Raw genomic sequence first — 27,978 nt, 5'->3', positions numbered from 1 at the left:
CTTCTTGTTATTTAGCTAACTGGAGAAAACAAAAGCACGGAATAGCAATTGTTCAAGCTGACGCAAGATTCCCCAGTAATCTCAGTAGCAAAAATCGAAGATTCTCAAGTGAAGAGACTAAAGCAAAAAACATGTCAGCTACGCGAAAAACAGCAGTGCAACCCGGACTCTGGTTACGCATGAGCTATTCGGCTGATATTACTCGTGAGCACTGAATGGTTTAAGTGCTTTTGCTGTATTGGTCCTACTTCTCCCTGCGCTCCTCACTTCGGAGCAAAATGCTGCTAGCCATACATTCTCCGTTTTTGCCATTCATCCTTGCTTCGTTAGTTCTCGATAGCCTGTGGGCACACGGAACACAGTAGTTTAGAGCGATGACCCAAGTGTATAGTCCTCAATCAGCACTTTATCTTTGACCTTTCAGTCGATAGGGATAATGTGCAACAACAGTATTCTTTATATTGTTTGAAGGGAACGTTTTTTTATATTTTCCTTGATTTAAAGTTTCCTTTGGTGGAGACATTACAAATTATGTCACAATCCCGGTTGCAGTAGTATTAAAAGTGAAGAGAGACATGACATAAGCGAGTTTAATTTCCCACGACGGAAATTCTGACGAACGTTCACAGAAGTCTGGTTATCCCTTATGTAGTGCCAAAACCCGATTCGTAGTAGTGAACAACTCCTTAGAAAGCCCTTCCATCCGATGGTGAAACCATTAACTCAGGGAGAAGATTGCTGAATAATAAGGTTTGTGTACCAACGATTTGGTGTGGAAAAATTCGCTGATTTTCGCTCACTACATTTAGGTCTACGTTTTTGGATGTTAAAACTATGTTCACAGGTGCGGGTCAATTACGTCGGTCACAAACTACCACCATTTCTTTCATTGTTGCATACTTAGGGAGAATGCGCGAAAGGAGTGCATTAAATCGTGGTGGCCAGGATACTGGCGATGTCAGTGAAAGCACGTCCTCTCTCGAGAATTTGACGAAACAACTTCTTAGTTTCATGTCAGCCGAAAACAAGGACACCTCGGTGACCTCTGGTTCAAGCCTTAGTGGGTTATTGACAAAATATCGACTTGGTCGGGCCAATCGTCTCTCGAGGGAGAAGGCGCGCTCCGAGGAGGATCGTCAGTATGCAGCTAGGGAGGCAACGCTACTTGCTTCGGAAGCTGCATTGGAATCAGCCAGACAGCGAGCATTAGAGAGAAGAAATTTGAAACTGGTAAAGCTACGCGCTCGAATGCAAGCTCGACATGAACAGGTGGAGGCTAGAAAACGAGAACTGGAAGTGGCTCAACGGGTAAGAAGATTACAAAAATGCCACCAATCTTCCGTAGCAACACAAAAATACTCCCGACAGTCACACAAGTTACTACTAAGCAAAACTTGCCGATAAATGTAGAAACTAGTTATCTCACGTGCTAGCTCCACGGCTGAACCGAATGGCTACATAACCTCAGAGCGAAAAACACACGTGTCCAACTCTTGTTTCATATCAGATAGACCGCTCCAACAACTAACCCTAGATTACCAGAACGTGAACCACTTTCCGTTGAGACATTGTCATGGACTACCTTCGGATCAATACTGGCTGAAATCAAGATGACTTCTTACACCATAGAAAAGCTGTTTTCCATTGCTGTTTTTATGGTGGCGCAGAGTAGGGAAGAATATCCAACAACATATTCACCTTTACGATCTGACTCCCTGGGTGCATATTTGACTTATTGGGACAGTAATCCAAGAACAAAAGTCAAATTAAGAACAATGTCAGGATTAACTGTAGCACGCAGATGCCAGATGCTGTTCTTACCCCCTACATACAGGCTCGCTAGTTTTTGGGGTATGAGGGGATTTGAGGTTAGATTTCGTCCTGTAAGCGAAGCTAATCTATGTTGAAAAACCGAGGAGAATTGTACACCTTTTTCATCCTTCATTAGGAACCATCAAAATTGCGCATCTCATGAAACTTCAGGAAACTCGAAAAGCCAGTCAAGAGGTGTGGACAGGTGATGTGGATCCCGTAAATGAAAGATGAGTGGCGCTGTATCCTGCCTACGTGCGAGTTAATCTCACTTTTGACCAGCCGTTCGTGGTCGAACGATTAAGTGTCCACACTACTAGCCGGGAGGTCACGGGTTCGAGACTGTTTGGGGTTTCGTGAGATACGCATTACTGATGATTCACTACTTTATTCGCATTAGTCAGCGAGAACACCATCAGTACGTTCATTCAATTGGCGACTGATTTACCCGTCATCATACCACCCGCTTAGTTCTGCTCCCGCTACCGTATGTAAACGGTGTGTCACATGTTAGGAGGAGCTCCAAGTTACTGACGCCAACTGAAAACTAACGACGGAAAATTAGCCCATCAGGCTAAGCATGAGGCTTTTCGTAATATCCATTTCTGACTTCATCCTAGCCGTCTCATTTGGCCTTCCTCATTCAAAGTGCTTTATTTCGTACACCTACCCGGACATCATTCTCCGCTAGGTCTTCCAGAATCTAATCTTAAGAATAAGCCACTAAATGTCACTTGCATCAGCGACTGTTACAAATCTTATGAAGCAGATAGAAAAGCCCGAACAATCGCAATACTGACCAGGTTTGATCGAACTGGAAGACCATGCAAGACTCAATGAAATAATCGAAATTAGTCGTACGAAGCTTTTGTGCTGCTATTTCCGGTACTGGTAGAGCCCATGTTAAAATCTTCTCTCTAGCAGTCACTATTATGGAAAGACTCTAGTTTACTCTTGCTCAAACAGTGTATTCCAGTCAGTTTGTGTTATGTTTTGCAATTGTGGATATCCAATGACAAAGCCATGGCGTGGATGGCCTTCTTGACATTGGGCAACAGATTGGCTGCCTGATTAAGCAAAATGACCGTTATGGTTAACACTGAATCACTTTTGAAGTAACTCACATATTCTCTTTTGTCTTTAGATGCGGATATTTGATATATTAGAACGGCACAACAATGGAGCAATAAAGCTGGGTGATCTGGTTGCTTGCGGGTTACGAACAAGCTCGGCAAGGTTGAATGAAATGAGTTCACTCGTGTGGAATTATCATTTGAATACTAACCAGAGTCGGAACGCGGAAATTCGTCGCCCGGTCATCCCCTTTGGCTCCACAACCCCACGTCTTGTTTGTCTTACAACTCGGGAAATGCTATCTGCTCGATTTGCAAACGTTAACAATGCGAACGTTGCGATGTTTCCGCAAAAGCGTAGGGCGCCTACCAGTACATCTGTCTCATCCCGTACGGTTGTACCGTTGAAAGATGGCCTGAAACGGCCACTAGAGCGGAAGGCGATACCCACCAGTACTCTGAGGAACGGCGATGTCACAGTCAGTTACAAAAACATCGGAAAAGCATCAAGAACAACTCGGAGCCTAACGGAAGGATCTCGTTCGGAATGTCACTCGGATAAGGGTCGAATATATCGGAGTTTCTATACCCCGGCCACAAAAGGTGATATGCATTGTGTTTCCACGCACCTGTATCAAACCACAAGATTGATCCAATACTTGCTTCATATTATTTCATGAGCAACCTGTGAAGATTATGCACGGTTATTGAGAGTCTAAGTAGAATCAATGTTTTTATTACGAAGACTTAGCATCCAATCTTTTTGCGAACTACTCCAGACTTTTTCTATGGAATCAGACGATTCCGTCAGAAATCTTCCCTACCTCAATGTAAGTGTGAGGAAACAGAGTGTCCGAGGTGGAACGACCGCTAAACACGGTTATCGTCGATGACCTACTACACTTTGGACTTTGAAATTTCCGAGTTAGACAAACATGTAATAGTTTTTGACAACCGAAAGCGGCTATTCGCCTGGTTAACGCTTGCACTAGTTTAAGGTACGGCTCGTGGCGACTGCTCAAGAGTGAACAGCGGGAACGTTGTTCTGTTAATCTCAGTTTCTTTGGAAATACAATCAATAAACATCATTGTATGAGTAGTACTCTGTACGTTTCGGATCAGTGTCGCTATGATATATGTACCTCTCCCTTGTTATCTGAGCCGCGCTTGTGAGTATCGAATGATGGTTCAGAAATGTTTTATGAAAGATAATATAACCTTTCATTGCTTGGAAAGTCGTGTCTAAATCGTGGAGGAAAATATGCCAAAGGCACCTGTTGGATGCCTCGATAATAGCTTTGCCTTTGGTACCGATAAGATGCGGAGCCCATCTGATTATTTTTCTTATGACTGTTGTGTGATGAGCTCACGGGGAGCACATCACCGGTTGCCAGTGTCTTCCGTGTAGGGTTGTGACGGCTTTAGGAAGAGGTTTCTAGTTCCAAGGATACCACAAGCCAACGGCTTTTGTATGATAGATGCTATGATGAACTGACTGTTCGTGAAAAAGCACATTTCTTTATCAAATGTGCGTGCATATAATCCCAAGCATTGCCAGCCAGTATCAGCCAAGCACGCTCGTCCCCCTCACGCATTCACGTGGTTTCAATTAGGTCAAAACAGCTCGTCGGGTCGAGATTTTATGGAAGCACTTGTTTCAGATCACATTGGTATACTAAGAAACACTGAGCTCGCCAATTTACCTAGGACGGGCAGTATTACGTACCGTTTAGTGATGATAATTAATAACAGTGGAAAACTTCCTTTGTAGCTAATCTATGTATCAAAAACAATGAAATACTGACAATCGTTCGGGGCTGCAATCTTTCCCGAAAGGGGCTAAGTTGAAAGCTTCAGGATCAGTAGGAAGTACAGTATGACGATTTATCACGGAACCCGTACCAGAAACAGATTAGCCCAAACTGTCAACTCTGGTGACTAAAAATCCATCTGATATAACAGAGTATGGTGATATGCCATAGAGTGGGAGAACGTACCGTGAAAACCGCTTGCTTCTCTATATGGACGTTTTGTTTTTGCACTTCTATAAGCAAGAAGTTCCGTGGAAATAAATTCTACAGGCATGTGTTGTCCATATTCTTGAACGAAAGCGGAATTCTGCAGAACGTAGCAGATTAGCACAACTCTTCAGCTAACCATTACCTCATGCCAAGATTGCGGGATTTTTGAACTCGATGAGCTTGCTTCTTCATAAGCCCTAAATCAGTTTTGGTTAAGCAGTCACTTTGTAGTTTTATTTCATACTTCTGTTTAGTGGAGCTTTCTGTGGAAGTATTTAACTTGAGACGCCTTTTACTTTTCTGCTCAGGTATACGAGACCGACCCGTGGTCCCAAAAGTCAGTAAGGAGAACAATAAAGCCCACCACGCAAGTCGGCCAGTTTTTTCCGCCATTTTGAAACTATCGTATCACTTCAACATAGCGGGCCCCTATATTGTCGAAGTTTCTGCTAGTTACCTGGCTGTTTTGTGTAGGGAAATGGTACATAAAGGTTTTGATCAGTGGTCTGTCTGCCATTTCTGTGTGGCTCCGTGGACCACGTAAACATTAGATTTTACTTGTAGTTTGCCCGGAAAAGTGAGAGTCGGTTAGGATGGCGTAATACCGCGTAAATTCTCGTATTCAATTGTGGATAGTATTTAACATCCGACGCACAACGCAACTGCCCTCTTACGTTTTTCTACAAACAAGGACGTTATCGGTGAATACGAACCTTTTTAGGCGTTATTATTCCCTATCACTATTTCATCAGAGAAAATATCGCTTGTTATCTTCCGCATGTTTTAGGCCATTTTTACGTCATCTGTAATGATGAAATTACAGTTTTCTAGTCATTTCCACGAGTTTCTTCGTTTGAGTTCTTTCCACTGGAGTCACATACGTCTTTCCGGTCGTTTGGTTGTATATTTCTGCTGACAGGAAGACATACATCGCTGTGCGCAAAGTTCCTTACCCTTTCATCACAGTGGCCCTAGTGATTTCGTTCACAGTAAAAGTAAAAATGAATGCAAAACATGGGAAGGTGGGTGGTAGTAAAAGAAATGCATGTAGACAGTCACGTGAACGACTTCACTTCGATCTGTATAACTTTTCACGAAGGTGCATTGACGCATTTATTTTTTGAATGAAAGCTAGTTTGAGTGACGGAAGGCCAGTATCGGCGGAGTGAAAATTCGAGGGCGCAGCACAATGGATTATTCATTTTTGGACGACTAACAAGTGTACACTCACAAGGAAAGGTTAGAGCAATTCGAATGACAATAAATTTTGACGGTTGCTCCGTTAGAGATGCAGCTTGCTTAGTTGTTTTGCGGATGCTCTGATTGATTGCTAGTCCCACCATGAGATATCTCTCGAAATCGACCCGATAGATGGACATCGGAAATTTTGTGTCAGTCGACATCTCAGTGGATTCACTAAATGCCAGTAGGTTGCTTCTGGCCTGACCACTTTACCTTAACATATATTCTCGGAAATCATGCCACTGACAATCACAAACTAGAGCGCTTTTAGTCTGCCGTACTTATCGTCCTCAAAAATAAAAAACACTACAAATTCGACACTTCATCTCATCTGGATATCCTGTATGTAGAAGGAGTAGATGGCCGTTTCGTATGGTTGTTGGAGGATACTGAAACGCTGGGAACGTTATATTGCTTTCACACAATTCATTGGAACGTCTCATCCATTGGTGGGTTCAATTTTGTGCCTCACCACTATCTAAGACAAACCTTACATCAAGAAATTGATAGAAAATGATAAAGTTGCACAACGATTCAGCAAGCCACAACACCTGGTCAGCACCAGACATAGACATTCGGAAGTTTAAGAAAGCCTTCAATATTTACCAGTGTCTTACGCTCTAGTGTGTCTCGGAAGGAAATGCACCAGATGTCAGTAAGTAGTGTACGAAAGGATGTTTACCCTAGTATACTCGCAATTCCAGATGATGGAGAGTCTTGTAAATAATTTGGAAGATTACAACTCAGACAGGGTCTCAAAGTTCCTAACAAGTACAACTTATCATATTTAACCCTATGGAGATCGGGGTATTCTATGTAGGCTCCGGCAACTTCGCGGTGTCCCAGTTCTCGTCCGCGTAAACAGCTGATTTTGAATATTTGTATCGCTATTCAAAAAGATAAGAGGGTTGATAGCAGCTCAGTAGTTATATATTAAGTTTTTCATCTTGAAAATAGCTTATCCGACGTCCCTGTTCAGGCTTTTTTCTTACTATCGCGTTTCAGCAGTAAGCAGTACAATGCGAACTTGTCGAATCGAAAAATAAAAACAGTTGAGGTCACACACTACTCATAAAGTCAAAGAAGACTTCTTTATGTGCTGGGCCCCAAGAAGAGCAAAACCAGTCAGCAATGTATTGCGATAATGGCGTATCGTAGCAGCTGAAAAATGAGGTGGCATGGTGTGGTGCATTCTGTTGAAGCAGAACATCGTTGACGAGAGACCCAGTTAGGTTTGCCGTCAAACTCATATGCAAATGAATGTATTTTGCTAAAAAGACAGTAATGACTGTAGTTGGTTTAACCAACAGGGAGAAGACGATCATAGTGGTTAACAAACTACATGATCAACGCAAACAAATTTTATCTATTTGCTGCGATCCAGCGACATCTACATGTTGTGGTAGCTTGCTTTTTTGGCGCGATCTGGGTTGAATTTCGACGTGATTTGAAAATATCCAGATGAGGCGCCTTTTATATTCGCAGTGGTAATGATAAGATAGAAGATCAGTTACTCACAGCCTAACAAAACGTAATTATGATTCAAAACCGTCATTATCCTCTTGACTATGAGTGTTCATCTACGGTAAGATAGGGTGTACTACGGAATGGTCTACTGAAAATACATCAAAGGCATTCAGTCGACCCTGAATTCGGTACGTCTCGTTTCGACTTGCTTGAAACGGTGAAGCTAAAGTTGATAAACTGTTTTTTTTTTGAGGAAGATATTGGTGATGGTGACGAATTGATATCCTTGATGTAACACGTGGCGTAGATGGGAGTGGTTCTTTCATATCAGAACTTGGCTTTCATTTCCTAACTTTTAGAAGAGACGGAAATAGTGTTTTCCAGATGGTATTCTTTTGTTCGTTATAAACTTCATCTTCACAGAAGGAACAGACTTCTAACGCTGATATCCTCTTTAGAAATTATACATTTCGGAGGTCAAAAACACAACCGAATTCTTTTTCTCTCGGAAATGGCTCATCTGGAAGTCTTTGAATAAAAAGACCTCTAGGCGCAACAAGGACACTCTGGATAGACAGAGGTCCGTTAACGGGGAAATTCCACCTAGACGAGATTAGCAACAGCACCTGGTTCTTTAATCTTTACCTCACACTGCAGAATATCAAACTGCCAGTCTTGTGGTCGTGACCAAGTAGCTTCACTTAAATTATTCACATCCGATCATGACGGCGTTAAATTCACAGTCGACTGCCTTGTCACCGTAATTTTTCGTGACTGGTGCAGGCCATCATAGTTGGACTTGGGTTCTTATAAATACGGGACTTTATGGTTAGTGCACTGTATCCAAACGTTCCAGTACCAGAATAGATACTGTTATAGATAAAACTTGGAACTTTACGTGACAAGTCGTGCGTGGCAGTGCCCCAAAAGGAAGTAAAGAAGAAAGTGATCCTGTTGATATGTAAAATGTTTAAAATCGGAATAGCATATTTCAGAGGTTTCAATCAGGCTCAGACTACACTCAAATGTTGGGATGAATTAGGATACCTCACAACTGCCAAGCGATTTGCGTGTACAAAACACTAATACTCCTTGACTAGCACTGCTTTTGTACGAATTTATGCAAATGATTGTCTTCTGGCTATCAGGTTAGTGTGTATTCTGTGGAACTGGTGTAACGGGCAAATTGAACATTCGAATGCTACTCAATGGTGCACATACCAGGGAATTCGGTATCACTAGCTAGGGCCCCGAATCATTGATCAGGCAAATCTCACCAAGAAAATAACGTTTTGTACCCCATTGGTGTTCCTCTTGTTGAGCGATTTTACTGCAACCGTCTCGGGAAAAATGACAGACAGCATTTGTGTTTAAGAGGCCTCAACGAACATGAGATGCGTTGTCTCAATAAGAAGGTCACTGAGATCTATTGGAAAACATAATCTGAAAGAATCACGACCATAGATACATTCCTTGTTTACGGTTCTCCGAACTACGGTGTTTCGACTTCGCGATGTCATTCTGTTAACTACAATTTGAACTGTCTAATTACCCGTGGTAGACGATAAAGGGTCTGATATTTTCTTAGGTTTACTCAGCCTATAAATCACGCCTGTATTCGCAGTCTTATTTGATTAAGGACAGATTTTTTATTCTGCTTACTGCTCTCCTAACCAAACAAAGCTCCAGATGGGAAGTATGTATGCTTTGCAGAGGGTTGAAAACAGCGTCTTCAGGAGCAGTGAGCTTTTTTCCCAAATTGTGATATTCTCCATACGGTGCTAGCACTATTCCCAAACTGTGCATTGACATTCTCATTCTTTAACCTTTCAGTTGTTAAGACTGCCGTCAGGTGCTAAAAGCTGGCAGTATGTGGACTCCATTTTGGTGGTGTGTTGAAATTTTGGTAGCTCTGCAGAGTTTATTGGTTGTTGATCAGGTGGCTGTTGATCCGTTCGCCAAGCTGGGCAATTGGCTTGAAAACGTCTCGACAGATAGCCTTCGAATGCTATATAAACGTACACAGGTAAGGAAGAAGTACCCACATAACTGCGCACTGATGATGTCTCCTCGTATGGTGACGAAACGTTTGCAAGCCAATTGCCAAGCTCGGTGAACAGATCAACAGCTACCTCATCAACAACCAGTCGACTCCATTTTACTTGTTTATAGTTTTATGGTGAACCGCGAAATGTTGTAAATGACGTAGGATGAAAAGGCGTTATACGGATTGCGACCATATCCATGATCACTGAGGTGACGCAGTTGTCACAACATTAATAAGGAATCAGAAGTTCCCCACTGGCACACTACTCTCGGGGTGACTTGCCTAAATTTACTTAGATGTGGTACCTCGGTGATTATCCGTATTTTTTATCCTCAAAAAATTTTCACCCTTTTTCAGAGATCCCGCATGCTTGTTGTGGAATAACCCACGGTGCCTGTAAAACGATCCGTCAGTTTGAAGCCTTGGTGTCAACTTGAATGTATATAACGCCAGCACTGGGTTACCAAAAAGCAGTCCGATGGGTTCACGACTTTGATTTGCTTCAGTTAAACTCGAGAATAATACGGCTTACTGGTATGGCCTTTATAGTGACAGCAAGCGCTAAATCCTGAACGTTGATAACCTTTTTCCGTACTCGGTCACTCGTTTTGGCTCTTTAATATGGGTAAACACTGGAATTTCAACTAGCTTATCACAGCAGATTTCTCTTGATCATCAGCCATGATTTCATCCAGTCTTCAGGTCACAGCGTACCCAGGCAGACACTCATATTAAAAACGCACTTGGAACAGGTGGATCCATCAACAAACTCTAAAACGAAAGCAAAATGTAACAAAGAATCGATTCAAGAAACTATCCTCGCCAAACTACCGAGAGTGTGCAGCACCAATCGTCCAACAGGATCGTCGACCAGAATGACGCAGTCAGCAATACAATCAAGTTCTCTGAGAGATTCTGCGCGTAAGGATATCATCCCTATCACAAAGAAGGCATTAAGCGCCACACTCAGAATGACGCACCATAAGGATATGCAACAGAACGTGACGACCTTGAGCTGTGGTGATACCGGGGAGACGTTTCGTAACAAAATACGGGTACAGTGTGAGAAAACGGGAAAACGTATCAACAGAACTATGATTGGGCGAAAGGCTCGCAGGTAGGTTTGTCAGATTACTTTTCTTTTGAGTGTTTCATGTGTATACGGGTAAATTCATCAAACAGTACCGTCCAGCCGACGGAGAAACAACAGTGCTGTTATGTCGAGAACATGTGGCGTTTTTATGGGTAGTTTCCATCAACCAACTACTTTGTGGCTCTCGATCAAGTATCAAGAACTCTATGTGTTTACACTCCGCTGGAGTGACCACCGTGATAACGACCGATTCTAGTGATCCACTGAAATGTTCTCTCCGTTGGACTCAACTGCATTCGACCACATCTCCATTTGAAGTCATAGGTGTTGGATCAATGGAGAACAGGGAATTTTTTCGTCACCTTGTACTCGTTTCCCTGTAAGTGGATTGGAGGCAACTAACTATTCGTTTCACATATCAAGATTCTACAAAACAAATGGTAGAATAAAGTTAGGGGAATTAAAACAACATTCTGTCCGCAGTCGGTGGACTTGAGATTCACATAGAACTGCTGAACCTGCTGAACATGAATGCAACTTATGCAGAACTGAGACCGCGGTGGGATTTTTATGATTGATAACCTGCATGGTGAGGGACTGCAGCAGGGCACTGCAATTCAACGCAATGAAGAGTGAGTCCTAGATATCCCCCAGTAACCGAATAAGAGTATTTAAAATTGGGTAACGCCTTTGCCTGCATCACAACAAGCCTATTATACCTTGCTCTATCTTACTAAACACGCACATTGTTTGTGTTCAGTCTCCCACTAGACTGTCAAACTGTTTCATCCAAAAAACGTTTCTTAGCGACACGTAAGAAGCATATCCATATTTGGAATTCAAAATTCATTTGATGGAGGTTGACTATGTTGAATAAGGCCACATGGATCGAACTAGATGTAATACCAGGATAAGATGTTTTTGGCAACAAACGTTTAAGAATTTAGGCCATCACTGTTTTCGTCACTTGAGCTTGGAGCGCTTGAAAAGTATCCTTGCTAAAGCTAGGTTAGGCTGCTTTCAATTTTTCCTAAAATGTCATCACAACCACGCCTAAAGGCCTGTCTTCTCGCGGCAGGCGTTTAAAACTGCATTTATCGCATTCGATTTCATCGCAGTTCCAGGGTGATTTTTACCGAGGACTGTTCCCAGTGCTAATCCTTTTTCCTCACACTATGCTACGTGGTTTATAGATTCATGTGGTCGTCCTATGCAGAAAATTCAGATAGATGTGGGTCACTAATCGAACCCCAGCGTGAAGTTTCAATCGCGCCTGCCTAAGCTTAAGCAACCTCTTACTACCGAGGTCTTCGTGCCTATTTCCGGTTTGACGATAGTTGTGTAGAACCAAGCAGTCTACTGAGTGTTTTTTGTTGACATTTCAATTATTACCTTCCTAACCATGTATATCTATACTGCGTGGATCATTGGAACTTAACCAAATGAACCTCGAGTTCAACCTTCTCTAACCCGACCAAAAAGGCGGTGGTGTTTTCTCAATATTTAGTACTCAGTGACTTCTGAATGTGTGAGATTTCACTTATCATTCACTCATTCGAAAACCATTCCTCAGTGTGCCAGCTCAAACAACTCACGAAGTACTGGAAGAACTGGCTGGCATGTTGGTGGAAGAAGCATGGCAAAGCGCAGTAAATGCCATTGGAAAAGAAACTATTCAGTCATTGAAACGAATCCAGGAAGACACTAGTTATTTGCCGGTTACGATCCGTAGCAGCCCGTCTGTCCAAGTCGGCGGGAAGAAGGCAGGCCTGGTTCCACCAACCGTGATACTACATACCGAAACAATGGGAGGTTCCGTGCTTGAGAACCTAACCAAGGACATGGAAACCCCGCAACAGTCGGTAAGTGAAGTTTCTACTCCATTGTTATTGTTAAGTTTTACCATGTACATGTCTCGCTTCTTATTTATTCATGAGACAAAGTCCTTGTGCAGTAGTAGTTTGTCGGGGGATAGAAAAATCATCCCCGACTGGAATTTTTTCGTTGGTATTATTTGTGCAGATTTCTTAGATGTGTAACGGAATATTTTCTCCTTCTAGAGTGATGTTACCACATTTAAAATTCTGAAACATTCACTGCAACACATACTTGTCGTGTGCATGCTTGAGGAATAATTTTTTCAAGCGGGACCTTAATCCGGAGTCTACAAATTCAGATTTTCTCACAGTTCTTTTGCTTGTCTCGTCATACACACTTCCAGTGGAATATCTTCTGACGTCCGTTCTTGCATCCGGTGATACTTATGCCCCCTCACCAACTTCCCCGAGTCTGAGTCCTGATTATTTGGAATCAATGCTGGAAATGACATTTTACCGTTCACGATAAGAACGAGCCTCCAGCTAACGTGTGGTAAAAATATCAAGAATAAGATAGATGTTCAGTAGATGAGATTGTAAGTAAATAGACAAGTAATTAATAATAATAATAACAACAACAATAATAATAATAAATGGTAAGGACGGTTGGTATGTGGGTGGGGCCGAAAGCTGTGGCAAACGTGTCAACGTGACATGCAAAGTGATAATGATGTTTCTGGAAGTTTGATTGGATAGACCAATGGCAACAGCTTTTCACCACGTTGAGTCCACTGTAAGCGAATGTAAGCAAGGCGGGGTTGAATATAATTTAAATCTTCACAAGCCGCGAGAAAAATTGCGTTATACACGGCCTCGGAATAATGATCGTGGATGAGACTTATTTCGGACTGTCAAATTTATCACAGAGTAGTAGGCGAAAAAGGGCAATCTATGCCACATGCCTACTGATGTTCCTGTGAGAATGAAGTATTTATTGAAATCCGAGAACTTTGTCTGACGGATGGTGTCCACCATGAGAGAGCCCTCCTCTGCAGTTCCGGTCCACAAACATTAACAACCGATTCTGTTTACTTTTAGTTGAATGGGACCTGTGCAACCTTATGAATCATCTGAAATTATGCATTATAATTGCAAAAGTTTTCTGGGCATCAACCACTTTCAACGAGGACATCGCCCTTTCGATCACATTGCATTCGGCCGAAAAAATGATCCCCAAGAGATGCGTTGTTGAGAATAACCGAACGCGCAAACATATTTCGTTGCATGAGTAACGAATGCAGTCGTTTCGTTGAGATTCGATTATCTGTAAAAGTGCGAAGCAGCCAGTGGAGCAAACAGAACGACCGTTTTTTCTAGAACAGAGATAACTTTCAGTTTATCAAGCATGGCTTTTCGTCTGAAGAAAGACCGCTATTAAAGCCTGTCTTTAGTTGCGGACCCTGCGAAATAATCAGTTATCTCATTCAAAGGAGAATTTACGCCGCATGGATAATGGACTATATGAATCAATCTTGCGCATTTGTAGAGATGTCGATCTGATATGAGGCCAACCCGGGGCTAGCTAAACCTTGGTTTCGACAAACCTCTGAATATACAGAGGTAAATGATCAACCGAACTCACTCGATGATCTCTTCAAAAACGATGTTAAATAGTCAGTCAATATTGGTCGAACATTAACATTTTTCTGAGCTGTATACTGGTCTCAATGTAACGGAAGGACTTCTCTACGTACACCTTCTGTATAATACAACAAATGGTCAAAACAAACGGCGATGGAACTAACTTTATTAAACTTTACGAGGCTTCCTGCAAGTTGTTGTCTCAGTCGTGCAGCGCTGTGCAGATATGAAAGTCTCCAAATTGTCGACTCGATGTAAACAATGTAAGATTAGGAATATGTTTCATTACTCTCTTGACGAAGGCTGTTTCAATTTATCGATGGAACAGACCATCTCTATTTTTTATTATGTCGAGCTAGATAATGAACACAAGTTGCCAGCATTCACATATTTGCGCCGACTCCGGTTCTTCCTGCTCATTCAAAGTTTTGTACAGCGACTGATTATGCAACGAGTGTCGACATCTGCTGCGGCGCAAAACTAAGAGATCCACGTACATTATTGGTGACTTGCAATTTATTCACAAGGTTAGATCCTTTGGAGACCTTGAAGAGAGGTTGCTCCCTTGAGGAGTTCATAACCCCATTTAGAGGCAGCTGCAGTTTACTAGGCGATTCTCTTAATGAGCGGATGTTCCCAATAAGAGTTGTACGTCCTCCCCCGTAGTGACCTTGCTTGGGGACAATAATCAAATGGTTCACAGCAGTCGTGGATCGAATTGGTTACAGCCTAATATTTATCAAATGTGCAAACAATGCGCCGTTTTTACAAATTCGAAAGCATTGGTATGGAATTGGAAAAGTAATATCCTCTAGAATGAGCTAAGAATATTGATGGTAAGCGTAGAAATTTACTTGAATCGATTGATCGCCCGTCTACATAATCAGCTGAATACTGACAATTCAGAATGATTTAGCTTAACAGCCATACTTGCGGACCGGATAACTACCAAGCTATGGACTTGAATTTCACTGAATTTTCTAACAAAACGAAGGTCTGATCTCGGAAATCTAGGCGATACGAGCGCTTTAGTGTTTATTCGGACTCATTAGGCAAGCATAGACGGCAGTAGTTGGGATGCTGAAAGTGCGTGCACTGTCCAGTGCCTCTGAGCAGATTTTCGATACGTAGCGATACTATCGTCAACAGTATTTATCTTAACCTCTTTTCGGCTTTTAATGTATTCCGTCTGTTTCAAGATGAAGCTTCCGGATCCTCCAAACAACACGGTGGAGCCTGATGTACAAGTAATCACGACCTTCAGCAAGCAAGAAATTGCTGAAAGAGAAGAACGCAAAAGACGCCTTGAGTTAGTCATGTTGCGCCTCAAAAACGTGCGCAAAGCTACAGACTGCATGAGAGCAACCGCGAAGTGTTCAGAATCCTTGCAAAGTTTATTGCCAATAAATAGCAAAAGCGAAATCACCAGCCGGTCACAACAGGCATCACCCACTTATTCCCCATTCGGTTCGGTGGACGACCACAGCATCCTCGTTCGACCCAATTCGTCGGCTTCCATCTCGTTCGACCAACCTGTTCCGCTCTGTGGATCGTTAGGTAATTTGTCATCCACCGGTCAAACTGCGGTTGCTGGACCAAGTGAACAAACAGTGATCCAGACTAATGTGTCCCTTCCACCTGCTACAGTACCATCATCCTTGTCAAACAGAACCACTGTAGTCGCAAACCTACTGGCTTCAGGCCGTCTGGCCGCCACAAGTCGTGCAGCCACTGTTTTGTTAAACATGGCTCCCCATCGTTCTTTAGCTGACAAAAGGCGGGACGTTTTGTCGAGCACGACTGTTGAAGCAAAGGGTAGGTCGACCTTTTGATCGATGTTGCGGTACTATTTTTCTTTTCCTTCATGACGGTCCGCTCTACAGCTCGACCAACTTTCCGCTCCATGCACGACTTTCTAGGTTTTAGTACAAGGACAATCTCCGAGACAGCGCCCGTCCCTCATCTTCCATGGAATCCAACTTTTATACGTGTGAGTAATAAAGACCAACGGGTACCGATAACACAATTTGGGATACTTTTTGTTCATATACGAATAAGGACTTGGCACCCTAGGGAAACGTAGGTACGGATAAATAGATAGATAACCAGTAACGCGCACAGTGTTACATATTACACCCTAGCTTTTACGAGTTCGTCAATACCCAGGGCATGAATGATTTCTCTTGAAACTACGCTGAGGCATCTCAGTAAACAAGCATGTCTTTTGCAATTCGATTGTATCAAGAATACAGTCATAACAAGAAGGACTGTTACAAAGATAGGGCTGCAGTGAGAAAGCAGCTGTAAACACGATCCCCAGTGTGTACCCAGATGGGCAGGCTCAGCCCCTGGATATGTCTGCGCGCTGGATGTGATTTTGACAGGTCAAACAGCACAGTTGGTCAGCAATGTTCAGCAGTTGCGCTCTAGGTAATACACGTCTCAACTCGTGGTTCACGAACTAGTTTGATTGCGGTCAAAGCTGCTGTAGTTGATGTCTAGCTGTGAAGTCAGTCCTTTCTTGTCGTTGTGTGGTTTATCAGTGGTGTGTGACAAAGTTGTAATCCAACAGAACAGGTCGTTTTAACCCCCATTCAGACATGAGATGCTGTGTGGATTTATTTATTCAGTAGTTTGGATGCGAGATTGGTGGGGAAAGTTTCCTATGTGAAGGACAATCTGAAGACGTGAATCAGGGATCTAGAAGTGTTCTGATACCCAAGCAAACCTTATCTGTCAAGCATTTTCTGATCAGGCTGCCAAAAAATCCATATATATAGTCTGTATATTATATGTACAAATATATACAAGCCTATGCGTCAAAAACGCGTTTAAAGTTGATATCCAAATTGCTCGCTGAGCTTTATACTTTCGTATATATATACTTTCGTATATGTATACTTTCGTATATAAATACTTTCGTACATATTCACACTTGTTCTCGTATATTACACAATCCATGCGTACCCTGTATATTCAGGTAGTACTCTAATCGCTGTATCCAATAGTCCGAACCATAAGGTGCGGCTGCCCGGACGCACTGAACATTGATGTCTCTTTTAAAAAACAATTGTGATTTTGGTTTTCGTGTTTGAAGTTGCCAATGAGAGTGCAGAAATAGAAAATCTTGACAGGATTCGGACTATTTCTTGGTGTGCTGTTAAGGTACCTCAAGGTATTTGCCACCCTTTCAAGTGCTTAGGTCAGTAACTTTACATTGATCCCTTTAGCACCCTATAAAGACAAAGTAGGAAGGAAAAGTTAGGGTTTCAGATGCAGGCTGATTGGCGTATCGATCTTGTCGTGAGCGGTACCAAGCACACGGTGCACACCGAGTATTTCCGAAAACCGCCTCTCACGATGCAGTTTCTCAGAAATGATGTGTTTGTAATCAGAATCGGGTTCGTATTACCCATATCTGATGGATACGGGCAAGAACGATTCAAACGGCACACAACGGCCTTGAGGTAGTGTTCATCCGATATGTGTATACCAAACGTTACAATCCGGCAACCCGATGAACAAATTGACGCATTTTTTCCCGCTGCACTCCTCCCTACCTGTCACTTCTGAGCAGGTGAGCAGATGTTTGGGTTGATTTTTATTCACTACACATGGTGCTTATTCCTGTGACCTATGATTTGCATACCGGTTGAGTGAAGTTACTTGAGCTATCGATCCCCTGTTGATCATACCCCAGAAACAAGTGAGCAATCGCCTCATGCCCTCTTACAAGACAAGACCATAACATAAAGGCGCTCTAGTATTGTGTTCTGACTTCCGACGCCGTACACACCAACACTGTGTGAAAAACAACTTTGCCTCCGAGGAGAGAAATCTCGGCCAGTGGAAAGGGACAAGAACGTTAGGGAAATGGCGCTTTCCTAAAGCGGTCTCGGACGACGTGCAGCGAGTAATTCACAGAATTGAGAAACTCCCGTAAACATTTTGAATGGTACGTGTGCTGGTCTCAGACAACCAGGTGGACTCAAATTAGGCGAGTTGAAGTTGGAGGAAATAGAGAAGAAGCAAAGTTGTCTTTCCATTGAGAAAATTTAGCAGTGGCATTTGGGGGGTAACACGAAAAGTAGTCAACAACGGACCCATTTAAATTGCAGTAGTTTCATTCTAAATTTGATCTCTGGAACAGGAATTTATTTGTCCGTTACTAAGGGACCATCTAGTTGTCCACAGCAATGATCCTGTACGGTCAAGCAAAAAGTATTTTCGTAGTCGGCAAACATACACTCATGTTTTATGTCCATATGGATGGGACAAAAAGCAAATGACCTGTCAAGAAGGGGAACTGGCAACTTGAAGATGCCCAGCAAAAGGATTGGGTACTCTAGCCTAAGGGCAAATACACGCGTTGTCCTGGATCCAACATGTAAGGTACTGAACAATGCAGTCAGAAGATCTCACCAACCACAACATACTGTGTGATTCTTCTGGCGATATTTTATCCCAATGGAAGCAGTTTGATGTGTACACATGGAGAAGACCATAATTTTGCCCTCTACTTGGCTTCAGCTATCGGAGTATTCGGAATCTAGCGAGGATGACAGATCCATAATTGTGGAGCATACAAAAACTACCGGTTGGATCATCTCAAGGATTTACGACCTCCGCAGAATGCACGACCATGTTCTCTCTATGCTTAAAATTGCAGTATCATGCCAGGGCTCAGCAAATAGCGAAAATAGCTGAGCCAGTGAAAAATAACTTGCAATATTCGTGAAATACTTGTTAAGAACGGATAATACTTTAGAGGAGCTGCTTAGCTATCTATTTGTCTCGTTCCTGAGAACATGCCTGTCTCCAAGGGACCGAAACTGATAAGTGGTTGCCTATCGCTTCTGATCAATCTCCTAACAAGTTGTGATGACAAGCGAATTCTGAGATAAACTTTGTTGCGTTGAAGGATGTGAAAAACAGAGGACTGGAAATCTGATACCACGTCAATGTCGGACTAGTAAATGGAATTAAGGGACTCTATGCGAGAAGACCATCCTCTGGATGCACACATAAATAATCGGCATCAGGAAGAACGGACAAATAATTCAAATAAATGAACAAGGAGAAATAATCGTTTCAACCAGTAACTAGAGGGAGTGCTATAATTATTTTTCATTCAACTAAATTATCGCTTGACTGGGTTGATGAACGTTGATTATTTGTTGGAGAGAGTAATTTGCTCCCATGAACTTCTTTTCACGAACATCGTACATCTTGAGAATCTTCGACTAGGCCCAATCTGGGAATTACGAAGTGACGTGTTGCCTACTTTGGTCTGAGTGTGGCTGATCAGTGTAGTTGAGTTTTTGGGTAACTTGCTGGTATTAGGAAAAAATGCCCGTACGAAGGTGAGGGCTTAACGTGCGATCATATAGGGATGCGTTAGTCAAGATGCTCACTTTGTGGCATTTCATTTGCCTATTTACACCATATACATTTTCCTGTCTATTCGGATACCTGTGGACTATTGATTACTGGCCCTACACTGAATTCCTGCTATCAGCAGTTTGTGGGACAGACACATGCAATAAGCTTTGTCGTAGATTACCATAGGTTAAAAACGTCCATTGTCTTAACTGAGCGCACCTGCGCACTGCTCCAAAGGGCTTATAAAAAATAGAACACCTTAATCCTTTTATTGTGCGACCTGTTTGTACGATCTCTTCAAACGAACTGGTGACGTTGAACCTATATAGCAACGTTGTACCCGGTTCAGGCCACATGACTTCCCTGCACCACTCGGCAATTACATGGCCAGCTAGCATTCAAAAGGTCCTGTTTTTGACTGCCAGTCATCCTGCAATACATAAGTTGACCCAGATCACGAAGTTGCTCGGTGTAGATTCGTTGAGTTCGACCTAGGAAACAAGCTGGCCAATAACCAGTCGGAAAGTATGAATCACAGGTTGGCCAAACGTGATACTGCAACCCTTACCTTACTAGCAGATATCGATGACTACCGAGAAAAGCTGACTCGTATGTGTTGTCTTTGGATGCGTTCGGAACAACAGGGTGATTTCAGAAACAGCACCTTCATCTCATTGATACGAGGCTGCGCGTTCCTTTGGATTCCGATTATGATACGGATGAAAACCGCCTCAAGCCAGACAGTGCATAGGCCGGTTTGTTGAGCCATGGGGCCTGAGACAGGGAGGAGACTATTGTGGCAGACAATGTGGGGATCATGGTCCAGTCAATACAAAAAGCACGGTCCAAGAGACCATCCGTTTGTAAGATAAAATAAGACAATATCCGAAGGTTAATTAAAACAAAGAGTCTGAATTCAGCTCAGTTAACAGCAGTTGATCTGGTCTGTGTTTCACTAGACCCGCCGTGGTTTCTCGACTCAAATCTGCCCCATTTCTCCGTGAATTGAAGCGTCTTGGACCTGCATGGCTCTATGAGCCTCAATCAGGGCTATTCGTGGATAGTTTTTCATATGTATCTAAACTGGCTTGACCATGCATTTTTAGGAACAAGAACTTTCCATACAACTGGGGTCAACCAAGACAAGACAGCACAAGATGGGGGTCTCTTCTGATTCTCCATTCCTGACTAATGTTTAGACAAAGTGTTTGTCCAGAATTAGATGCATACTACAGAATAGGTCTCAGCATATGAAGAGCAAACTTGTAAGTTTCGATGAAGCGTGATCTACGCACATACACATACAGCTCCAAACGATACATCGGATTCTAGAAGGCGAACCAGATGGGGAAAGTAATTTCTTTTGCTTGCACATACTCTTATGTGTGAATGAACGCTAGTGAGCATTTCGAGGGACATCAACCAATAACTGAGTCTGTCGCTCAAAAGACTTGAAGGATTCCACTGAGAGTAAATAGAATATCTTTCCAGCGACCTATTGAAAACGGTGGGTGACAATCGTGAAATTTCATATCGCTGGATGTGCAACCTGTGGGGAAGAAACTCATCATACTACACAACACAGCAGTGGAATTCGAAGGGAGATTTTCCAACGATTCCGTATCGTGTAAATTCAGAAGTCATAAAGCGCATTCAACGTGAAACAGTGAACAGTAGGTGGATGAGAAAATTTAGTCCGCCCTGGGATGAACTTGATTCCAGTGTAGTTAGTTACGTTAGTATGTAGTGCGATGTCGTGTCTCCGTGGGTTTGACCTATAACTATAACCTTCTTGAGTAAGTACACAACCGAGGCAACAGTGCCAACTGCTCTGTTTCCAACACATCAGAGTGTAGAAGATGGATGGAAGCTCGTTGAGACGGTTGACCTATGCTAGAACGTTGCAGCTGGCCTAGAATTGATAACGCGAAGTAAGAACAGTCACCGTCAAAGTGGACGCTAGGAAGTCTTCGTGTCTTCCTATACAGGGTTCACTTGGTCATCCTTACAACTCGGTGACTATTCTGAATAACATAGAGAACAGACGGTCCCACTGGTCCTTCCCTTTTTTTTCCAATCCCTACCAGAGTGTTTTCTCATGACCATCTGTTAGTTGAGGGCTACTGACATTCAGGTGGAACCTAGCCCCTACTGGATTTATAACCTCAAGCCTGACCTTGTTAGGAGTTCTCACCCTCACTGAATTCACTCAGTAAATCAACGACAATAATACGACGTGTTGACAAAATTAGGCGCGTTTATTATGACTCTTCACTTGTCAGCTGCACGTCTGTGAACCTTGACGTTTAACCGCAACTTGCCTTGGGGCGGTTAAACGTAATTATACGTTGAAATATCAACGCACAACTCTGCGGCTCCCTCTTTTCTTCATCCAGATACTGATGTGGCGAACATGGAAGACTGACTATACCAAGAATGTCAACGCACAGGGGGACCAACGAGGCCACAGGGCAGACGGTGATACTTTAAACGCAATAAAGGTGAGTCAGACAGTACATCGTGGAGCCAAATCACCATTGGATAATGTTTGCCACGACAGACCGACGGGCTGATTTACACTCGACTGAAAACTTGCGGCCTTTAGGTATCTTGGTAAGTTGCTAACCACTATGTCGCTTCTGCCCAACAGTAAAGTGGCGAAAGTTCTGAAAGCTGCATTTCTCCCCCTTCGCGCTTTGGTGTTCCCAACTCGAGTCCAACGATTCACGTACTGTTGTGAACAGGAACATATCAAAAAAAGTAGTTTTATTGTAAAATAAACCACACACATCCTACAGTACGGGGGACTTCACTGGTTAAGAAGTGAAAGCCCTCCTGAATTCTGCAAACAGATGGCCACTTACACGGTGATATAGGACGGATTGTCTAAAGCATGGAAGTTTCCGGTATTCGCTTACTGCCTTCCTATAGAAGTAGACGGTACTGAAACAGCTGCCTGCCTACTGTGTTTTGTTTTCCTTCCCACCATGACTGGTCGAAAGTATCTTACGATGGGGAACTCTGTTCTGGGGTGCGCAGTTAGTTATAAAATATCGCTCTTTTGTCCTCAGCTTCTTTAGCGCTGCCCAGCCCCAAATGCGAGCACTCAAACAAAGTGTGCCTGCAAGAGCAAAGAATGTTGGTTTGAAGGCCCCGAGGTTGTGCATCCCAGGGGAAAAAACTTGGATTGTGAAACTAATATATTCCAATGTAACATGGTCATGAGTTCATCATGATTGTTAGTAACACATGTGAGAACATGAAGATGGGACACAGCAGTGCAGCTTTGTACGATATTTCGCATTTACTTAGCTGGCTCATCAGGTGCATGCTAATAAAATAAATTAATTCAGAAGGAAAAACTAGCATACCAGAGGCTTGCCAGCAATACCAAAAGCCGTATCCGTTTACTCCTATTCGGCTTCCGGTGGAGAAGAGCAATGCCTTCAGCAAATTTTAGAACACTGTGGTTTACTGTGTTGAATACTACGTCAGCTTCAGTCACTGGATTGGTGCGATGCTTGTTTTCAATCGGAGGCCTGGCAAGTAATGGGGCCGGCTGTGTAGGATGTGATACTCTTTGGCTTGTGCTGGCACATCTGATCCGTCCAGCCGTCAACGCACCCTAATCGGTATGTATTCCCTCACCCTCAGTTGTGATTGAGTTCTGTTCTGCCAGAGTAGCTTACCGTGCACCCAAATGCGAATCGGCAGTTAACGTTGGAATTGGCGGACGGTGTTAATGACTATTTGACCGATAGCATTGGAACACAATTTGCCTTGTGAAAAGTGACAGGTCCAGCTGCGGAGTAGGTCCTTTGCGTTGCAGTTGCCAGGCGAGGTTGTATGGTCCAGCTAACGTTCTCTCGTTTGAATGAAGATTTAGTGAGGATATGTTTGGTTACAGTGCTGGCGCTCTCCAGCATGAGTCTGCACACTGTGTTCCTTATTGAACACTGCGGAATAGCTCAGAGACTTGAGAGTATGTCTAAGGTACCTGAGCTCAGGTTAAAGTGTATCGTTGGTTCAACCCTTTGACCAGGGCACGCTTATAGCTCATTGGCAAGAAGCTGATGAAGTGCTGGTATTGTCCCCCCACCCCCTCCCCCCCCCCCCCCCCAACCCCTTTTCCTATGCTCACGGCGCTCCAACTTCCCCAAACACGCTGTGCACCGTAATCCGTCTTTCTTCGGCTTGTTTTGTAATAAAATCAACACCACGGTCCTACACCTCTCTCTGCTGAACTACTGGTCGGGTCGCGGAAGAAATATATACTGGGGTATACCTGCCACATTTTTAGAGTAAATTGGCTTGATAACCTAAGTTATCAAGTAAAACATGAACGTCACAACTAATAGCATCGAAGTAACAGCGCTAGCCCACCTATAACAGGGAGGCAAAAAATTACGGCAAAATACTTATTTTTCATATATACTAGATGCTAGGTCGCCTCCCCCCCCCCCCCCAAAAAAAAAAAGAAAAGAAAACAAGAACACAATGGTAGGGAAGTTTACCAATTTAACATAATTAGTAAGCAAGGGATCAACTCATATCGCACTCATTGTTTTATCCCGGGCCAGCTGGTGGTCAGCGTACTGTCAGTCCGTCTAATGGGAATTTTTTAAGCTTGGCCGCGGTAAACTAGGACCACGTACAAAACCCGATGGTGCAAGGGACTTGCAACGGGGTCAGTTGTTGTCAAGATTCGGAGATATTTTAATGTTGGAAGATCACGTTGTAGATGGTTTGCAAGGCTCACCTCGTGACCGCGGTCAGTCGCGTCTTCACTTGAAAGTCGTTCTAATACTTCAACAGTAGCTTCGATATTGGTCGGGATGGTCTGCTGGTATACAAATGCATGTCCCTGCTTCAGTGATTTAGGACCACCTAGACGTAGACAACTTCGCTTCGCACGACAACTGAGATTAGCTCCAGCGGGAATATGGGCCGACTGTAGTGACCGCGGCGCTGCGGTCTCAAGGGATGTTTGAACGAATAAATATCTAGTTCGGATCTCAATGGCGTGTACTGGACCAGTCACAGACCAGTGTTACACGTCTGTACTATCTTTAGCTTACCATCCAGATGGCAACACAGTTCAAAGTGGGTGGTCAAGATATCAGTTTTAATTATTTCATCATATTGACCACGTAGGACGCGCCCGAACCTCAATCATATGTTCTGTTATTACTACGAACTGAAGTAGGAGTGAACTTTCTATGGATGCACCATTTTCGTATCCCACAAATTTCTGCCCCAAATCTCTCGACCTCGTGGATGTAACGTCACTACCTGTTATCTTCTAGTTCACAACCGAGCCTCACCGATTTGAAGCTTCATAAACTTGTGAATTATTCTTAGTATGTCATATCTGTTGTTCTGTTCCTTCTACCGCGTCCTCTCCATCTCAACTATTCAATAGACGCGAATCTTAACTGACGTACGCTCTCTCAAATACCCGGTTGTACGATGATAGCAAGACCAATCGTTTGGTTTATGTACCCAATCTCGAGGCCGAATTTGGGATTTTCCGGGGATCCCACAACCACAGCGATGGATCGAGTGAACGAGCTGAAGCTGTCTTGTCGTGCAGAGTCTCAGTCGCTCAGTAATTTGTTGCCAGCGTGAGAGTTCGTGCAGAACAAGACCTATGCACCGCAAAACAGCGGGCGACGAGCCCTCCTAATGTCCATATACCTTATTGTGCTCCACATTTGACACCTCGGCAGTGATTAGAACTACGCATGCTTGCTTGGTCCATGAAGAGGTTCGTTCGGAAGGTCAATCCCTCGAGAACTGTCCAATCGTACAATAGAGACAGGCTTTCCGGGTAGTACTTTTAATCTGGAGTGATTGTCACAGGTACAGGATACCTCGAATCGCCACCCCCATCGTTTGTCATCAATAGGAGAATAGATGCGAGTCAACCGCATTGATTTTAGCTAGAAACAACGAGATAGTGTCCACGATCAAGCGGTCTTGTGTACAGAAGTGCATAACGCACAAGACCGATCATTCCCAAGCTGGATATGAAAAAAACTTTGCGATCCAGCGTGCCAGTATAACCTCTGCTAATTTAGTCCTGCCCAGCTAAAGTTTGACTATGCACTGTTGAAACCTGTGACGCTCCCGCCAGTTAGCCAGGTGCGGTCAGGATACTTGCCATTTCTCTCCGGTTACTCGATCTACGAATAGAATGCCCTATCGACAATTTGTTCAGAGGTGAATATTTAGTAGCAGACCATGAGATTAGAACGACAGTAAGACCATGAGGTGTTGTAGTTTGCGCCTGCATCAGAACTGGAAGTTACGCGGCAGTCCTCAAATTCCACAACCTACTTCAGCTTGCACGCAAAACTGATGCCATGTAGAAGGAAGTTAACGGAGCCGTTTGACAGTCGATTATATATCCACATGTACCTTCGAATATGCTGGGCCGAACACATTCTGTCAGTCTCGTTGTCCAGTTCGTCCTTGTCACCTTACTACACAGCGAACTCCCCCGCTTGTACACTTTCTGTGGGATTGGTAGCTAAGGTAATCTGAGAATTCAGTATATCGGAAGACTTCAGAGTACAAGTCCTCGCTGAAATCCCACTGACTGTATGCGAATAAGGGTCGAACAGCGTTTTTAGGACAGGCAAATTCTTCCTTGGAAGTAGTCCAATTTCGTCCAAATTTTCTAGGACTAACAGGGTGTATGTTATCAATCCGTTCATCTCCACTTCTCCGAAACTGCTATTCGAAATCTGTCACGCAGGCGAAGTACAAGGTGGATTAGAAGCCGAGCTGATGTGCATCTGTAAAAGCTCCGACAGATGGTGGAATAACATCACGCCTGCCAGCAAATAAGCAGCGCAAATTTCATCTAGACTTGGGATCCATTGATTAGGCCAGATTACGGGAATGTTTGCCGTGGTTCGATGCACTTGACAAGTATGAAGTAACGCCCATCGTGAGACGGTGACTAAAGTCAAGGATCATAGTGAGACGCGGTATCCGCCTTTGTACTCCAGCGAAGTTCGGTAGGGTTGTCCGAATTTCCTCTTCTATTCAAGTTTATTGTCGACGATTCATTATGTAGATCAAGTGTAAGTTGTGATGTAGGGTTCCTCGCTTATCACATAACAAACCGCATACAATTAAGATTGCTGTAGCCATACACGTGCTGTTGGATCGCTCAGCGATCAGGGTGTCACATGGACGATTCAATGTTTTTGTTACTTGTTCCACTAGGTGACAGTATACAGTGTGACTCGGTAAATGAGTAGAAAAGTACCTTGTGAATTCTCCATCACACTAGTACCACATTCACCTAAATAGTATACGAAAAATCTATAAAGGCTCTGGTCAAAGCGTGCGCCATCAACAACAGCGCGGTTATGACCAATCCTGAGGAAGGCATTGCAGCGGGCTTAAACGCCGCCTCATCAAATCTACAAATATCACGCACAATAAGAAAAACCAGCCGATCTGGATGGAATAATCACAAGTCGAAGGCCGTCCCAAAGTGCAACAAAACAATACTTTTTCAACCCCAATTCAGGACATCTTCAAACTGTATGCAATGAAAAACTGCTGTTCTAAGCTCCAGCATCACATCACAGTGCGCAGATTTTTATGAAACAGAAACCAGCAGCACCACCTTGATTTTATAGGTCTGCTGTAAAGAATACCCTTGTTCACTAACACCGCCCTTAAGGTGCTTTTTATTTTTGTTCACCTATATTTAGATGCAAACCAACTTGTCAGTTCAACAGCTGAACTTTGCCAAGAACCTGAAGGCATCACAAGAGTCTGGAGTATAAGTCAATTACCACTAATCGTATAAAACCAGTCCCAACGCTAGTTGGAAGATGCGATCCTGGCGGACCGGGTGGATTTATTTGAACATCCAACGTTTGTAAAACCAATAAAAACTTAATTTCCGAAGTCTTCAATATGAGCTACACTACTATTCAGGACTGAGGGATTGTAGTACATAGTTATTCATCGCTGACAACAATGCAAATGTTGGGCACCAGTTCACCGTTGCGTAGCAAAAAGGGCGACACATGAAGTCGGATGCATCGCGTAATATATAGTAGACAAGGGTAAGGTAGATCTGTGTCTCAAAAGTGAATTGGACGCTCATTTGGAAGATGTTTCAAACGATGAATTCCACACTCGTTTAAATCAGTGTCAAACTACACAAAAGCAATGCAATACCGTATCGGTCATGTTGGGAAGCGGACTAACCATAGGACCACTCGACTTTTGTGATAAATCACCTCATTTGAGAGATGAGACGAAAGCATATTATGACGAACACAGATGTTTCTGAACTTTTTACTTCGACAGCATTGTTTGAAAAGAACGTGTAATAAGAAGCTGGTAAATAAAA

General features: G+C 43.2%; 1 protein-coding gene across 1 annotated transcript; it reads left to right on the top strand.

Moving 5' to 3' along the window:
* Positions 1–21: 21 nt before the first annotated feature.
* On the top strand, positions 22–27,403 carry T265_14787 (hypothetical protein; the record flags this gene model as incomplete). Its single annotated transcript, XM_009175252.1, has 8 exons — positions 22–204; positions 905–1,308; positions 2,957–3,488; positions 10,365–10,779; positions 12,329–12,617; positions 15,413–16,015; positions 21,992–22,096; positions 27,329–27,403. Coding segments are annotated over 8 exons (2,604 nt in total), but the record flags the coding sequence as incomplete, so codon positions are not given.
* Between the last annotated feature and the right edge of the window lie 575 nt (positions 27,404–27,978).

Source organism: Opisthorchis viverrini (genome assembly GCF_000715545.1).
Source record: "Opisthorchis viverrini unplaced genomic scaffold opera_v5_265, whole genome shotgun sequence".
NCBI classification, from domain to species: Eukaryota; Metazoa; Platyhelminthes; class Trematoda; order Opisthorchiida; family Opisthorchiidae; genus Opisthorchis; species Opisthorchis viverrini.
This window is presented reverse-complemented; position numbering and strand designations above follow the sequence as displayed.